This window comes from Aulonocara sp. 'chitande type north' Nkhata Bay, linkage group LG7 (assembly GCF_057382095.1).
Source record: "Aulonocara sp. 'chitande type north' Nkhata Bay isolate Kocher_YH1m ecotype deep benthic linkage group LG7, A_spYH_male_GT1.1, whole genome shotgun sequence".
NCBI classification, from domain to species: domain Eukaryota; kingdom Metazoa; phylum Chordata; class Actinopteri; order Cichliformes; family Cichlidae; genus Aulonocara; species Aulonocara sp. 'chitande type north' Nkhata Bay.
In genome coordinates, this window is record NC_141350.1 from 62,662,803 (window position 1) to 62,679,856 (window position 17,054).

General features: G+C 44.1%; 1 protein-coding gene across 3 annotated transcripts in view; it reads left to right on the forward strand.

Moving 5' to 3' along the window:
- Positions 1 to 17,054, forward strand: part of sez6l (seizure related 6 homolog (mouse)-like) — a 112,278-nt gene that overhangs the window by 68,728 nt on the left and 26,496 nt on the right. For all 3 annotated transcript variants that reach the window (XM_086301848.1, XM_086301850.1, XM_086301849.1), the window contains exons 5-9: positions 10,064 to 10,249; positions 10,376 to 10,547; positions 10,891 to 11,057; positions 11,559 to 11,753; positions 12,392 to 12,530. In XM_086301848.1, the coding sequence (XP_086157974.1) occupies positions 10,064 to 10,249; positions 10,376 to 10,547; positions 10,891 to 11,057; positions 11,559 to 11,753; positions 12,392 to 12,530 (859 nt within the window). The remainder of the gene's footprint in view (positions 1 to 10,063; positions 10,250 to 10,375; positions 10,548 to 10,890; positions 11,058 to 11,558; positions 11,754 to 12,391; positions 12,531 to 17,054) is intronic.

Genomic DNA, 17,054 nt, shown 5'->3' on the forward strand with positions numbered 1-17,054 from the left:
CTAACTCCTGAAAAAACAGTAAATACACAGGTATGGACCTAACCAATGTCACCGTGGTAGCATGACTGTGGTGTGTTGGATGGATGTGTTTGTTGGAACCTGCACCCGCAGTGATCTGTGGCGTCAGAGTGATGACTATATTGAGTGGAGAGACAGATACAGGCAAAACGGTACGTAAACCATTAACTGAAGCAGGTGACACTTCAGGCTGAGAGTGAGTGGTTACAACATTGTTCGAGGCTAAAATCTTATCCAGTGATGAGTTCACAGAGACAGGAGAAAACGGTGTCACATTAACCCTGATCTCAGCCTCCATCTCCTGAGTGGAGGTACTGGTGCTGGAGCAAAACAGTCCAGAATCACCCTGTGTATGACCTTCAGGAAGACAGAATTCATATTGTGACGTTACACAGTCCAGGTTACCATGATCAGCATTTATGTTTTCATCTTGACAGGTTAGAGTGAGTTCATGATCGGCGTTCACCGTTTTCAGTTCATTAAACACAAGAGTAGCAGGGAAAACAGGATCACTAGTCATGTTACACTTTAATCCATGATTTGCCAACTCTGCAATATCCTTGCTTACTGTGGCTTCAGAGGGCCCCGGAGGTGAGAAAACACAGTTCTTGAGGTCAGGCTCAGAAACAGATAGCTCAGACTTGGATGGAACCTCAGACATGGTAAAAGACACAAAAGGAAACACCTTCACCCCACTACTCACACTATTACCCTGAGAATCAGTGGAAGTCTCTTTCAGTCTATGTGTAGATTTTGTGGTCCCTGCAGGATTGAGTGAAGCAGTCATGATCGGCTGAGACGGACTGTCCCTAGCCTGTGGCTTGGTGAATAGCTCATTGCTAGCCATATCACCGGCTAAGTCTGTAGTTACTTCACATGCCGCCCGCTCAGAGGAAACTTGGCTTGACAGAACAGGTTCACTCACCTCCGAGCATCGGGTGATGCGGTGACGACGCGAACGCCGTTTTTTCTTGGCCGTGGGCCCCGTTAACGTGGAAAGTGGAGCCTCCTGCGGTGACGCAGAGGCTGAGGAGGCGAGTGTTGGCGGAGCGTCAGGCGGGAGCTCCTGGCAACTCCGGGGGCCCCCAAAGGCCAGGCGTGTCCCGCGGAAAATCTCACCGTAGTGAGGAGCGAGCCCTGGCTTCCCCCGTAGCTCCTCCTCCAGTTGCGCGCATGCGGCGCTCTGCCGCTCCTCGAGGTCGAAATCCATTACCTCCACAGCCTCCTCGTGTCGCTCAGTGGAGGGCGAGACATGCCGTAGCGATGAGCAACGGCGACGTGAACGCCGCTTCCGTCTTGAAGTGGACGCGGATGGAACTTGGTTTTCTGTGGCGACTGGCTCCTCGTCTTCCGACCACATCCGCGCCAGAAAGGAAGCGGGAGAAGAGTAGTCCGATCGAGGCAGCGAGGACGGGCGGCCGGTCCGAGGCGGGGCGGCTGGCGGAAGCTCCTCCTCGGAGATAAGCCAGGGCTTCCAGCGTAGCTCATCCTCCCGATACGCTCGCAACACCTGCTGCCGCTCCTCCTCACCGAAGTCAACAGCCTCGGGCATCTCCGTGCAGGCAGGCGGTGGCGAAGATGCGGAAGCTGATGAAGTGTGAGCCAATGGTGTGTCCGTGGTGAGCCTCACCGTTCCGACTCTGACCGCCACTGGCTCATGAGGCGGCGGGGCAACGGCGCGATGGCACGGCTCTGGTGAAGGTGCACGCCCACCGGGCCGCTGCTGCTGCGGACGGAGTCGGAGAGCGGAGACGAGAAGGTCGCTGACGAGGGGGTGCAGCGTCTCCCATAACCAGGGGAACACAGACACGCACACCACTACCTGGCGGGCGAACTCCTCCCGTTCCTCCTCACTGGAACAGTGCAGCCACTTGTCGCATAGCGACTCCACTGTCCGGACAATCTCCAGTCTTTGTGTCGCTGGGTCCGGCATGGTCGCGTCGTACTGTCACGGTCCGCTGTGACAGACCGTGCGGTGGTGTGTATGGTGGACCCAGGTGCGAACACAGGTGAGCAGACGGGAGTGAACTTTAAACAAAAGCGAGCCTTTTATTGTGGCTGATGACAAGGTATACAAATACAGCAGGGATAGCGTGGCTAAACAGAAACCTAAACTGGGAATAACTAAGGTAAAGCTATGACTAAGAATGCAATAGACCGGGCATGGAAACATAGAGGGTGGAAACACAGATGACGCGACACAGACTACATGAAACACAGAGACTAAATACACAAGAGGGATGATCAGGGGAAGTGGCCACACATGGGAACATAGCTGACACAGATAAACATAACAAGACATGGCAGGAGTAAACAACACTGACGGGAGACTGTCAAAGTAAAACAGGAAGTACACAGAGGTGCAAACAGGAGGAGAGAGAGAGCACGGGCATAGTGGGCTGGGGAAACATGGAAATGAAACACGAGGGGAGATGAGGGCTCACAGATACATAGAGGGGCACACAGGGGATAAGAGTCACAAGGGGAAGTCAAATAAGGAACAACATAACAGGACAACTCAGGAAACATGACCTAAATAAGGAACGAAATACAAAAATACAAGGAACTGAGAATACTGGGCCCACATGGCCCAGGACCATGACAGACCGGAGATCCCCTCACGAAACTACTTTTCCCATGTCGCCATTCTACAAATGTACGAAACATGGCGCAAGACCGTCATGTTTGAACTGAGCCAAGCTGAAAACTACGCAAGCACTACAGACCTATGGTCAAGTCGTACAACGGAACCATATATGAGTTTCACATTGCACTTCCTCACCGAAGACTTTGAACTGAAAGTCTTCAGTCTAGAGACTGTATTTTCACACTAGTGAAAATATAGCCCATGTATTACGTGAGGTGCTAGCCAGCTGGTATCTTAAAGAAGACCGACAAGTGTGTTATGTTTATTTAAAACTAACTGTAGAGACTGGGAAGGATGTCTTTCAGAATTCAAGCCTCAGAAATTTTTTTTATTTTATTTATTTTTTTTAATGGGGGCAATGTTTCAATGTTAAAGTGCACTTTGTTCAATGACATGACGCCACAGGGGAAGTGAAACTAAACACACTGAACATGGACCACAAGACTGTCAAAATAAAATAGGAAATAGGCAGACTAAGACACATGGACTTGACATGGTGATAGGGAACTAGAGATGAGACATGGACATAACTAAACAACAAATACAGAGAACATGATGGCTGCATCCTTCAAAGGATTGGACTACAGACCATAGGCCTATAGACTGGCCTACATTGGAAGGTCTAGCCTACGACATGCGGTTTCTGTTGCCTAGCAACCATGAGCAGCTACGGCTATGATTTGACAGCATGTTTGACAGAAATACAGAAAATTTGTATTTAATGTTATTTAACTTTTATCAGAGAAAAATGCGTTGTTTCATTTGGGTGCAATGTATTTGTGAAAACACCACAGCCATGAGTCCCTTTAGCCAACAATGATGCTAAGTTTTGCTAGCTAGTTTGCTACTGTAGCTCATGAGACTAATCTCATTTCATTTTGATGGCACAAACGTAGCAGGATTTACATAGTTGATATTTTACTATATATGCTTTCCACCAACACGGTGGCACGGTGGTTAGCACTGTTGCCTCACAGCAAGAAGGTCCTGAGTTCAATTCCACCATCAGGCCGGGGTCTTTCTGTGTGGAGTTTGCATGTTCTCCCCGTGTTTGCGTGGGTTCTCTCCGGGTACTCCGGCTTCCTCCCACCGTCCAAAGACATGCAGCTTGTGGGGATAGGTTAATTGGATAATCCAAATTGCCACTAGGTGTGAATGTGAGTGTGAATGATTGTCTGTCCCTGTGTGTTAGCCCTGCGACAGACTGGCGACCTGTCCAGGGTGTACCCCGCCTTTCGCCCTATGACAGCTGGGATAGGCTCCAGCGGGGCGCTGGAGCCTATCCCAGCTGTGGTCTGCTCCGCGACCCTGAAAAGGATAAGCGGAAGCGAATGGATGGATGGATGTTTCCGATAAAATGGAAAAATTTTACTGATGCAGTAAATATTCCTTTATTGAATGAGAAAACTGTGCAGTATAATTTACTTAACATGTTGAAGATATCAGAGGACTAAACGGGCTGATGTTAGGTTAAGTGAGTCTAACAGGAAAGAAATGATACAGAAACATGACATCCTTATAAAATACTTTACACACGTTATGAATATATAACTTTTCTTAGTTCTTCAAACCTTTTATTTAAATAAGCTGCATTATTAAAGTTGTCCATGGTTCCATTTATTTTTCTGCCTTTACCCGTTAGGTCGTGTCCTGCAGAACATCAGTGAGTGGTTCCCTGTATGCAGCTGTTTTGTAGTATATGTTGGAGATACCTCTGCAAATACAGGAAACAAATATCTAGAAATTGTTTTAAATGTTTTCACCAGTCCCTCAATTATAGAGAACAGCTGTTTATTCCCCCAGTTATCAAGTCAGTGTCTTTCAACCTCACACACTACCTCAGGCTCCTTCCACACCAGAGGCGATGTCTATATCCTAATAAGTCAGCCTCAGTAGCCGGGGATTTGACTGCCAGGGCCCGTACCCTGGATCACCATAATATGCCACAAGAAACATAATACACCTGATCCCTAGGGTGCCTCCTCTGGGTGGTGGGCCTTCAGGCGGGACTCCCAGTCTACATGTAGTGTATTAGTGGCTGGTCACCTTGAAGTGGACTATACTCTACCACTGGGACTTCAGCGATCCCTCCCACTGTTCAAGCTGACGGGCCCCTTTCTCTATGTTCTCTATGGCATAGACTGCCGGCTTCTGTGACCTTCCTAATCTTTAAGGTTCATTCATTGAAAGCTAGAGGTGGAAACCACCAGCAAGACCCCAGCATAGAACAAGTGACAACAGATTGGTTCAGATGAAGTCAGAAACATCATAAAAGGAGGAGCTGTGGGTCAGGTGGGTTTCAAAGTATTTTGTAGATGTGCAGCTACTGGGAGGAGCATAAAGGCACCTAAATGGCACTTCTTGTATGAGATTTGACAATGTGATGTTTAGAAGGATATCAGCCGATCATATGCTGATTCAAGCTGGCATTGAGGTCAGCTGATTTGATGGGATTGCATTGACCGTCGAAGGCTGCGATGACTGGAAGTGAGGACCTGGTAAATTGGATGGTGGAGTCTGTAGCGCTGCTTCTGTAGCCTAGCAACCATGATAGTAGCCGTGTAGGACAGCATGTATGAAGAAAATATTTATTTAATTTTATTCGTTTTACTTTTTCCTGGTAAAAATTGAGATGTTATCAGTCTGGGATGTATGAGAGGCTGAAAAAATACTGTGGCCATGGGCTGCGTACCTTTAGCAAACAGTAATGTTCACTTAAGCTAGTCAACGAGTTTGCTTGCTGTGTCTTTTGAATTTAAGAGATTTTCATATACTGGTTTTGTTTTCTGTGTACTGGATTTGTTCTCTGTATTCATTAGTCTTACGTTTTGTATTTTCTAGTGCATCTGAGCTTCCTTGTCCTAGTTTCTGGTTCTTGCTTTGTTACGTTTGTTCACTCCCATGCCTGTCTTTTCTCTCTGTGTTCCGTCTTCATGGCTGTCTGTGCTTGTAGTCCTGTCCCTGTGTTTTCTCCCTTCATGTTCCTATGTTCATCTCCTATCTCCTTTGTCTTCCTTGTCTGTCATGTCTCTATGTCTGTTTCTCCCCAGTACAAGTGTCAAGCGTTTTATTTTGATAGGCTCCTGTGTTATGTGTATTATGTTTGATTTTGCTTCCACTGTCTCCTCAGTCAGACTGTGTTCAGCTGTGTCACCGAAGTGTTTCTAAGCAACCCTAATCTCCTGTGTATATCTTATCTGTGTCTCCCTGTGTTCTCTTTAATGTCGTCATTGTTTCCTCTCTAGCAATGTTTTCTTTTCAAGGCTTCGAAACAATCTAACATCCATCTCCACAGTGACATCTTCTGGCCAATTTGGCTATCACCACATCTTGATAATGCTCTTCTGTGAAACAATGATCCAGAAGAGCCATGCACAGTTCCAAACAAAGCTAGTTATTATACCGGACTGTCAGTAATTGTAATCAGCAGATGTTTTGAAGAAATCCTCTCACAAACAAGGAAAGAAAAATAATGAGACTGTAAAAGACAGTAGTGATCAGTGAGTGTGCTTCAACAAAATTCTACATCTGGTAATATTTGTGTTGGTCACAATCAATCAATTTCTAAAGTAAAATATATGCAAAGAAAAGATTGCAGGGTTTACTATAATAACCACACTGATTTGCAGCTGGGGTTTTTCTGGCTGTTTTTGCTCGCAGCCTTGAAACTCTGGATGTGTTTGGATGGCTTTTAAATTTTTTGGGCATTCATGTCATGAAAATACTAAAAGCTGGCATAGTATTAGGTTTGATTTTAAATTGACTGAAAAACATATATTTAAATAGATTCTTATATAACACTTTTCTACTCCCCCAGAGCACTCAAAGCGCTTTATACAGCATGCCACATGTGGCTATTCACACAAGCACTTTGTTCTATGCTTTTCACTGCTTCCTAGTTAACATTCACACTCTGGTGGCTGCATCAGAGAGCAACTTGGGGTTAGTATCTTGCCCAAGGATACTTGGCATGCAGACTAGGGGAGCCAGGAATTGAACCACTAACCTTCCAATCAGTAGATGACCTGACGTGCACATCTTTAAATCATCCTCTGCTGAGGAGCCTCTGAACTATGGCAAAACTTTCCTGAATTTTTATCTTGTAACACTGGCATGGCGTTTTACTGTGGTGATGTGGTCATAGTGAACCTGCATAACTCCTGTTGTTGTTTAGATATTCACAAGAGGAGTGTCAGTGGGAATAAAAATAGGAAAGGAAAAATACATCTGTCATTAAAATTGTTAAGAAATAGATTGCCTGTGATTAATGAATGTGTTTTCATGGTATTAATGTATTCTTTATGGCAACCCAGTATGCGAGTAATGGATTGAATTGAGGATTAAGTCACGAAATGCTGCAAATTACATTCTCTGTTGAAAGTAAAAAAATTTTTTTTTTAAAACAGACGATGTCAGAACTGAAAACTCCTGCTTGTTTTATTTTCTCCTTGAAAGCAGAGGTGGTGTTTTATTGAGATATTTAAATGATTTTACAGCACAGTGACCTGCTCTCTCTCTGCTGATAGGAGTGATTGGAGCTCACCCACCAGTCTCTGTTTCTTGCTTTTTCTCCATTAATAATTCAAATAAGATATTTATATATTATTTATATATCTATATTATGTTTATTTGATTATACTTTGGATTCCAGTGTTTAAGTGATTGCATAGTGTAGTCCAGGGGTTCTTAACCTTTTTTACCTCTGGGCCCAACTTTTCCGCTACAAAAAAAACCCAGGGCCCATTCAGATATTAACAATGTATTGAAAAGATTAAAGTTTCTTTTTGTTTGATTTATATTTAATAACTAAATCAAATCTGAACCTGCAGATACAACAAAATGCCAAAAAGGTTAACTATTCATGGAACAAATCAAACTGCAAGTAGAAATTGAAAGGCTCAAGTCAGGCTTAATAACACAAAAATGATTAATAATTCAATTTTACTACAGCAAAAGAGACAAGAAAAAAGGGAAAAATTGGATAAATAATGTGGTGATAAAATAAATATACTCAAAATATTTTCTAAATAATAAATGAATAAGCTTATAAAATTTAAATAAACTACAAATGAAAATATAGCCTTATAATCTGTGAGTGAATATGAAAGTTGCTTCAGCAGTAAACTTTTTTTCATTGGCAGAACCAGAAGTTAGTCTTTATATTTGAGACAAATGAACAACAACAGTCACAACATTTTTTTGGTAAACTGCAACTCCCCTTTTATGTTCACCTCTTAATGAGACACTTGAGCCTCTGAGACACAAATCCAGGTCTAGTCTGGGTGGAATGGGGGAAAGGCTCATTCTCAGAGTCGGGCTATGGTCTTGGTTGAGGCCACGATGGAAAATCCTGATTCACACAGATATGTTGTTGTGAATGGGAGAAAGAGTTTCAGAGCTCTCAGTGCCAGACATGGGTACTCCTTTTGAGACAGCAATTCAGAAGAAGCCCAGGTCCAGTTTGCCCCAACTTTAAAGTGCTGTCGGTGGAAACTTCCAGAAGCTGGGACTGCAGATGTGAGGGCAATGCAACATCATTTTCAGCGGGATCCGCGGGATCCTCAGGGAAATATTCATCGAATATCTCTGTCAGTTGTGAAAGGTGCTGACAGACAGGGTCACAAAAGTGGAAACATGTCCTTCTCTTTTCCTGTTTCCTCTTGTAAAGCTTCAACTTTGTCTGCAACAAAAAACATGTTGCTGTTTCTCTCTTCAAGTGAGATGTTCAACTCGTTCAGCAGTGAAAAAAATGTGACAGAGATAAGCAAGTTTAGCTTAATGATGTGCAAGAGGAGATTTTTTTCCCCGTGAGAAAAGAAGAGACCTTATTCCTCAGTTCAAACAAACACTTCCTCTTGAAAGCCATCTCTCCTCACTGTGGTAGCAGCAGATGGACATGATCTGCTTCCATGTCCTCACAAAGCTTGGCAAAACATCTGGAGTTATTTTTAATGAAATCGATAGTTTTTAGACTTACATCCATCACCTCGTGGAACTCTGGTGACATCTTTTTTGCTGCAAGGCTTTCACTGTGGAGAAAACAGTGGGTCCATTTAGCTTCTGGTGCACTATCAAAGATCTGCCTAATGATGCCTGCCAGTCATTGAAGCTGCACCATCAATGCACACCCCAACACATTTCTGCCAGTCCAGGTCGTTCTCAGTGAAATAGTTGTCAATGCAGTGGAAACATTCCTGAGCCATGGCTCGTGCTGGTAGCTCTCCACAAAACCGCATGTCTTCATGCAAACTGCTGTCCCAGCGATAACGAACAAAAATCTGCAGCAATGCACCATTCGTGACATCAGTGGACTCGTCTAGTTGCAAAGAGAAAAATGGACTACTTTTTATTCTTTCCAGAAGCTGATGCCGTATCTAAGTCTATGTCTGTGATACGGTGGCTCATAGTGTCGTTTGAGAGTAGGAGGGTCAGTAGCTTCTTTGCAGCAGCCTCTCTGATCATGTCATGGCACATATGTACAGCGGCAGGCAAAATCAACTCCTCCGCTATAGTGAAAGAATTTTTACTCTGTGCCACAAGTCTGGATACGAGGTAGCTTTTAAAACACAATTAGAGTTACCAGTCAGTGACACAACACACCGTTTCTGCATTAGCAGCTCCTTTTAATATTTCTTGTGAGTGTGGGATGTTTGGTTTCGAGATGGCATTTTAATGTCAAAGGCTTCAGTGCTTCGTTGGATAGCATTAGTCCACACTCCACACATTGGGTCTGCCTCGTTTCCTCCATTCACAAACCCATACTTCAGGAAGTCAGAGTTATACTTGTACAAACATTTTGCCTTTTGGGAGGTGGGCTTGCCACTTTCATCTTCATTTTTGCATTTTAAGAGCTTCTCCATATCTTTTGCTAACTGCAAACGGGGTCTTCTTCTGCTTGCTTATTTAGGCTGATTAAACAACTCCCATCAAGCGATGGGAAGCTGTATTGTAACTGAGATTTTCATGGATAACAGTAGTCCCTGGTGTCTTCAATTAATAACTTATGATGTCCCACGGCCCGCAGGTACAAAACAAAATTTTTTTTGCTGCCCTCAAGCTGTGACTCGCTAACAAAGACTAACACTGAGCAGTGCTGATTTTCTAACACTGGAATATTTCTAACATTTTGAGTTATTTTCCAGCGTTACAAAATCAGCACTGCTCAGTGTTAGCCATTGTTAATCTTCAAAACTGACTAGGTTACTTTTAAACATATAACACTGTCAAAAGTGTTAATTTAACACTCAACAGTGTTGTATTTAACACTCAGAGGAGTGGACCCATATAGACACTCTAGTGTTAATTTAACACTGGAGATTTTGCTGTGTACTGGTCTAAACTAACCTAATGTTATTGTAATAGTACTCACTTACTTCACATTCCTCTATCCTTGTGTAGTCTTCAGGCTGAGTTGCTCCCTGCCAAAGAGACCTCATTTCGGAGATGTATCTGTACTGGACCTGCTCCCTGGAGGGAATGCGCGCTTTCACTGCCACATGGGTTACCACTTGCGTGGGGAACCAGTGCTTACCTGCCTTAATGCCTCCTTGCCAGTTTGGAGTGATAAGGAACCTGTGTGCAGGGGTGAGTGTGTATAGAACGGTTTCTTTACAGTTTTTCTTAAAATTCTGTAGCAAAAAGGATACTTCATTTCACTTTTTTTGAAAGATACTCCACTAACAAATTCAAATTGAGTGTTCTGCTCTTCAGCTCTTTGTGGGGGAACAGTGAAGAATGCTACAGTGGGACGAGTGCTCTCCCCATCTCACCACCATGGCCCTAATGCCACCTTGGATCGCTCCTGCTCCTGGTCCCTTGAAGCACCCAAAGACCAGAGGCTGCATCTCCACCTGGAGAGACTGGCCTTGGGACCAACTGACAGGTAAAAGCAACCATATTGTATGGATGAATATCTGAATAGGCATATCAGGTACAGCTCCAAAGGCCCTAAGGGTCAGATGCAAAATGACTAAAACCAGAAAAGACCGCACAGAGTTGCAGAAAGATCTCAAACTAAACAATTACCGCTGGTAATTATCAGTAATTACCACAAAAGATACAAAGAGACACACAGGGAATTACTTTAAAGAGATGTACAACAATAAAAATGATCAGATACCTGTTCTTGATATCAGCAGTACTGGCACTGTATTCAATTGGTACTAAATTTTGTATTATCACACACCACTAATCCATTCATTAACACCATCTCTGTGTCACCTTAGGTTGGTGTTGTGGAGTGGGCTGGACGCTGGCTCTGTGGTGCTGTTTGATTCAGGTCGGGGGGGTCAGATACCCTTTGAAGGAGTGATCAGCGAAGGTCCAGCTGTAAGAATCCAATTCATCACGGATCAGCCCAACCACAACACAGGATTCAATATCCGCTATGAAGGTGCAGAAGCCACTGTAGATCTAGTTGGGCACAAAAATTAAACATGAACTACATTCTTGGAGAGCAGTTCAAACAATTATATTTGTAATTAATGCATAATTATGTAAGCAAACAGAAGACCACTGGTAAAAAGACCAGTGTTTATTTTTGCAGATGGACTGTTAATCAGATTTTTAATAGATTGCCAGGAAGCAAGCAGGTTCTTAATCATTATATTAGCCAGCATGTTAGTTGTTTTTGGCAGTCTCAAATAGCCAGAGGATGGAAAAAATACCCTTCAAAATGTTTGTCAGTATCAATGAAGAGAAGAAAACAACCAAAGAATAATCTCTATACAATTTATTATAAATGTGTGGTTTAACAGATAATAAATGCAAAAACTATACATCATTTGACATTTAGTTATTGTAAATTGGAGGCGATGTGTTAGGAAAAATCACATTCAAAAAAGCATAAACATTTTGGTATTCATTTTACAGAGCTTTCTATTTTCTCTTTCAGCTTTTGAACGCGGCCACTGTTACGAGCCATATCTTCAGAATGGAAACTTCACCACCTCCGACCCTCTGTATGGAGTTGGAACAGTGGTTCAGTTTACTTGTGATCCAGGCCACTCCTTAGAGCAAGGTCCCCCTGTGATTGAATGCATCAGTGCCAGAGATCCATACTGGAATGACACTGAGCCTCTGTGCAAAGGTAAAAATGAAGGCAGAAAGTGAAGAGAGGAGGCTTCATGACAGATTAGGATAAGACCATAAATGTTCTATTTTTGAGGGTTCTGTCAAAATACCTTTCACGTCAGATTCAACAGAATTCCTTAACTACATAACCTTATTTCGACCTGTTTTATCCACCTATTCATGAGTAGGTGTAAAAATAATAAATTTGTTATTCGGATATTATTACAATAACTAGAGGTGGTATTTTTTATCCATTTGACTTGTAACCCAGGCTAACACACTTTGTTTTCTGCCACATATGATTTCAATTCTTGAATCAAAATCTGCTTTGACCACTTACTGCACTGAACCTAATTACAAAAGAAAACATTAAAATAATGAGCTTAGTCTCGGAGCAGATCATGAAAAACTTATAAAATGTAATCTTTAGATTTTAAGCAATTTTAATTGTGTGTGTGTGTGTGTGTGTGTGTGTGTGTGTGTGTGTGTGTGTGTGTGTGTGTGTGTGTGTGTGTGTGTGTTCATTCCTGGACGTGAATTATATATGACTAAAAAATACATAGACAGAAAAGACAGTTGTTTAGTAATTCTAGTTCTCAAAACAGGAACTCTCACATTTTCTTCTGCCATATGTCCTCCACCTATCCTCTGCAGCACAGTGTGGAGGTGATTTGTCGGGTCCAGGAGGGTTAATTTTGTCTCCAAACTGGCCAGAATGGTATGGAGAAGGAGAGGACTGCAGCTGGAGGATACATGTTGGCGAGGACAAGCGGGTGTTGCTTGATGTACAACTGTGAGGAAAAACACCAACACACATACATACACACTCATGCACATTACAACTTCTGCTCTCTTCGTCTTGATACATGCTCAATCATCCAGGTAAGTAAATCCCCAAAAGTTGATTCTGTTCATCTGGACGTAGCGTTTTGTGCATACAGTACATGTGCATAATGACTGAAACCAGCCCACTGAAGGAACAATGGGCTGGGAGGTCAGTTCCTTAATCTTAATAATGCAAATGTACTGTTTATAAGGATGGGGAAACCTGCAGTCAGCTGAGACTGAAGAAGTCACTTAGATGAGTGACGAAATGTTACTCCCACAAAACGCTACGTCCAGATGAACAGAATCAACTTTTGGAGTTCTGCTCTCTTCCAAAGTTTGACGCAACCAAACCCAACTTTTTTCTTTAACTTTTTTGGAGGCAGAGAGGGTGGAGGTTAGGTGTGTGCATGGGGACCTCCACGAACATCTGCTGCAAGTTAAATACAGGGGAAATTTTCTCCAGGCCCAGGAATGTTAGGAGCATCTGTACAACAGAGGGGACAAACTCAGGCATCTTTCACCAGGAGATAAAGTACTTGTATTGCTTCCTTCTTCTATATCAAAGTTAATTACTTCTTGTGGAGAAGAAAAATTGGTTCTCAAGTCAAGTCAAGTGGCTTTATTGTCATTTTAAACATGTGCAGTGGTACAGTACACAGTGAAACAAGACAGCGTTCCTCCAAGACCATGGTGCTACATATAACAGACAATCAATACAGGACTACTCTGTACAGTTCTGTGCCGACTACTGAAAGGTAAATGAGGTGTCACAGGATGATGCCTAACCAATGCCCCAGGTCGATGAGCTCCTCGACCATGAACAGTGGAGTGAGCACTAGGTTTAACCAAGGGCTTCTGGCAGATACCCTTGTCTGCAGAGTTCAAAGAAAAAATGGCCTTCTCCACTCTGTACGGTTTTTACCACTTCTGTTTGGCTTGTTCCCAGCCACATTCCAGGGCAGGGCTCATGGCCAACACGAAGAAGTGTGTGGTTGGACAAAGGGAGGTACAGTATTTGAGGTTTTCTTTGGATGAAGGCAGGTGCATCCACAGATGGATGAAACAGCAGCTGTCGATTTCTGTCCCAAGACCATAAAAGGGGTGAGGGGGTCCTTGGGGCTGGCTGGTTACTACCTCCAGTTCATGCCAGGCTTGGCGGGCCTGACCAACCCTTGACTGATCTCACCTGAAAGGGTGCAGGTAAAGAAAGCTGTCTGTGGGGAACCCCTGCTCTACACTCCTAACTTCTCCCTACCTTTTATTCTGCAGACGGACACTTTGAACAGAGGGCCGGGGGCCATTTTGTCCCAGCAGGTAAAGGGGTGTCAACTGTCCAGCTGTATACATCAGTAGGAAATTGTCACAGTGGGAAGCCAGGTACGGTATGGTGAAGAGAGGTCACCTCTGCTGCTGAGCATAAATTTATCTGCGTCATCACCCCAGAAAAGGCAAGTTAACAGCACCTCAGATTAGAGCCCAGATAAATGCAACAGGGAGTTCCAGCAGCAGACAGATCTCTACATCAACTGTTCAGAGGAGACTGTGTAAAACAGCCTTTTTGGTCAAACAGCTGCTAAGAAACTACTACTAAGGAAAAGCAAAAAGCAGAAGAGATATATGTGCTCATAGAAACACAAAGAATGGACATTAGAAGAGTCTAATGAGTCCAGATTTGAGATCTTTGGTTCCACCCGTGATGTCTTTGTGCAGTGCAGAAAAGGTGAATGGATTGTCTCTATGTGCATGGTTCCCACTGTGAAGCATGGAGAAGGATTTATTCAAAATTGAAGGCACACTGAAACAGGATGTCTACCACAGCATCCTGCAGCAACATGCCATCCCATCTGGTTTGCATTTAGTTGGAACGTCATTTAATTTTAACAAGACAGTGACCCAAAATACACCTCCAGGCAGTGTAAGGGCTAACTGACCAAGAAGGACAGTGATTGCGTCAGATGGCCTGGCCTCCACAGTCACCTGACCTAAACCCAATCGAGATGGTTTAGGACGAGATGGACCACAGAGTGAAGGCAAAGGGGCCAGTAAGTGCTCAGCACTATTTCAAGACTGTTGACTTTTGAAAAATGATTTCAGGTGAATACCTCATGCGGGCCATCGAGAGAATGCCAAGAGTGTACAAAGCAGCAATCAAAGCAAAGGGTGGCTATTTTGAAGAATCTAAAATATAAAACAGGTTTTGAATTATCCATCCATCTTCATCCGCTTTATCCGGGGCCTGGTCGCGGGGGCAGCAGCCTAAGCAGAGAAGCCCAGGCCTCCCTCTCCCCAGCCACCTCCTCCAGCTTATCCGGGGGAACACCAAGGCATTCCCAGGCCAGCCGAGAGATATAATCTCTCCAGCGTGTCCTGGGTCTGCCCCGGGGCCTCCTCCCGGTGGGACATGCCTGGAACACCTCACCCAAGAGGCGCCCAGGGGGCATCCTTGTCAGATGCCCGAACCACCTCAGCTGGCTCCTTTCGATGTGGAGCAGCAGCTGCTCTACTCTGAGCCCCTCCCGGATGGCCGAACTTCTCACCCTATCTCTAAGGGAGAGGCCAGCCACCCTTCGGAGGAAGCTCATTTCTGCCGCTTGTATCCGCGATCTCGTTCTTTCGGTCACTACCCACAGCTCGTGGCCATAGGTGAGGGTAGGGACGTAGATCGACCGGTAAATTGAGAGCTTCGCTTTTACACTCAGCTCCCTCTTCACCACGACGGACCAGTGCAGCGTCCGCATCACTGCGGCCGCAGCACCAATCTGTCTGTCGATCTCCGGCTCCCTTCTCCCATCACTCACTAACAAAACCCCGAGGTACTTGAACTCCTCCACTTGGGGCAGGAACTCATCCCCGACCCGGAGTGGGCACTCCACCCTTTTCCGGCTGAGAACCATGGCCTCAGATTTGGAGGTGCTGATCCTCATTCCCGCTGCTTCACACTCGGCTGCGAACTGTTCCAGTGCGAGCTGGAGGCCCTCACCCGATGAAGCCAACAGAACCACATCATCCGCAAAAATCAGAGATGAGATTCTGAGGCCACTGAAGTGAAAGCCCTTATGAACAGAATCGGTGGCAAAGGGCAGCCCTGGCGGAGCCCATCACCCACCGGGAACGAGTCCGACTTATTCCCGCAATGCGAACCAAGCTCTTGCAACGGTTGTATAGGGATCGAATGGCCTGTAGAAATGGGCCAGACACCCCATACTCCCGCAGCACCTCCCACAGGACACCCCGAGGGACACGGTCGAATGCCTTCTCCAAGTCCACAAAACACATGTAGACTGGTTGGGCAAACTCCCATGCACCCTCAAGTATCCTGGAGAGGATAAAGAGCTGGTCCAGTGTTCCGCGACCAGGACGAAAACCGCATTGTTCCTCCTGTATCCGAGGTTCGGCTAGCGGACGAACTCTTTTTTCCAGCACCCTGGCATAGACTTCCCAGGGAGGCGGAATTATTTCACAGTTTTTTGTTCACTACAAAGTTTCATATGTTCATTAAAGTTTCAATGCCTTCAGTAAGAATCTACAATGTAACTAGTCATGAAAATAAAGAAAAAACATTTTAAATCCAAAATCCTGCTTCGTAGTATAGACCCTCTGCCACACCGAATTCTGTCAACTTCAGGGAAGCAGAAAGCAAGCTTTAAACTTTCTGACTTTCTATTTTCTGCAAAAATAGGTCAAATATGGACAGTGGTAAGAACAGCTAGTCTTTTCTGCCAAATCCAGCCCCATGACATCTACCCAGAAAAGTAATCTGTTAACAGTCTAACTGTGCAGCAACTGTTAACTAAGTAATTTAGTAACAGCAAGTTAACTTTAACAAACATTAAATGCTGTCAGCTTCACTGAGAAACAAATTTAAACACACTGATTACAAGTTTTTTTTTAACTGTTTCAAAAGAGAACATGATCCTCCAAAATGGTAATAATCCTGCTCTCTGATGCTGTTAAGCCAGTGGTTTAGATTTGAAGTGAGCTACTGGGCATACTTGTACCCAAGTGGAAACTCTTCTTTTTGGCAGACCAATCACAGTTTAGTGTACTGCTTCCTCCTACTCGTGAATTAATGTAAATGTTTTCTTTGTTGTTACTTGATTGCTTTAAGTTAACTTCACTTAAAACAGAGAGTAAACTGTTATTTATACTGCCTATTCAACAAAGCATTTCTTTTTTTTTTCATGAAGTCAGCAAAGTGAACCAAAACAAATTCGTTGTTTGTGTGCACAAGCTTGGCCAAATTAAGATTTTTCCTACAGCTAACAATAACTTGGGAAAAACAAGTAAAAAAGTATATATTGTACATGATTTTACAGTGTAAGGTGAAACTGTGTGCACATTGGAAGTGATTTGCAGCGATGTGTTAACCACAGGCCGCACAAAGTAGCATTCAGTGATTTCAAGCGACTACAGGCAAAATAACTGCTGGCAACATGAGGTGGGAGAGACCCAAGCTAACTTTTCTCAACTTCGAAGATTCCCTCTATGA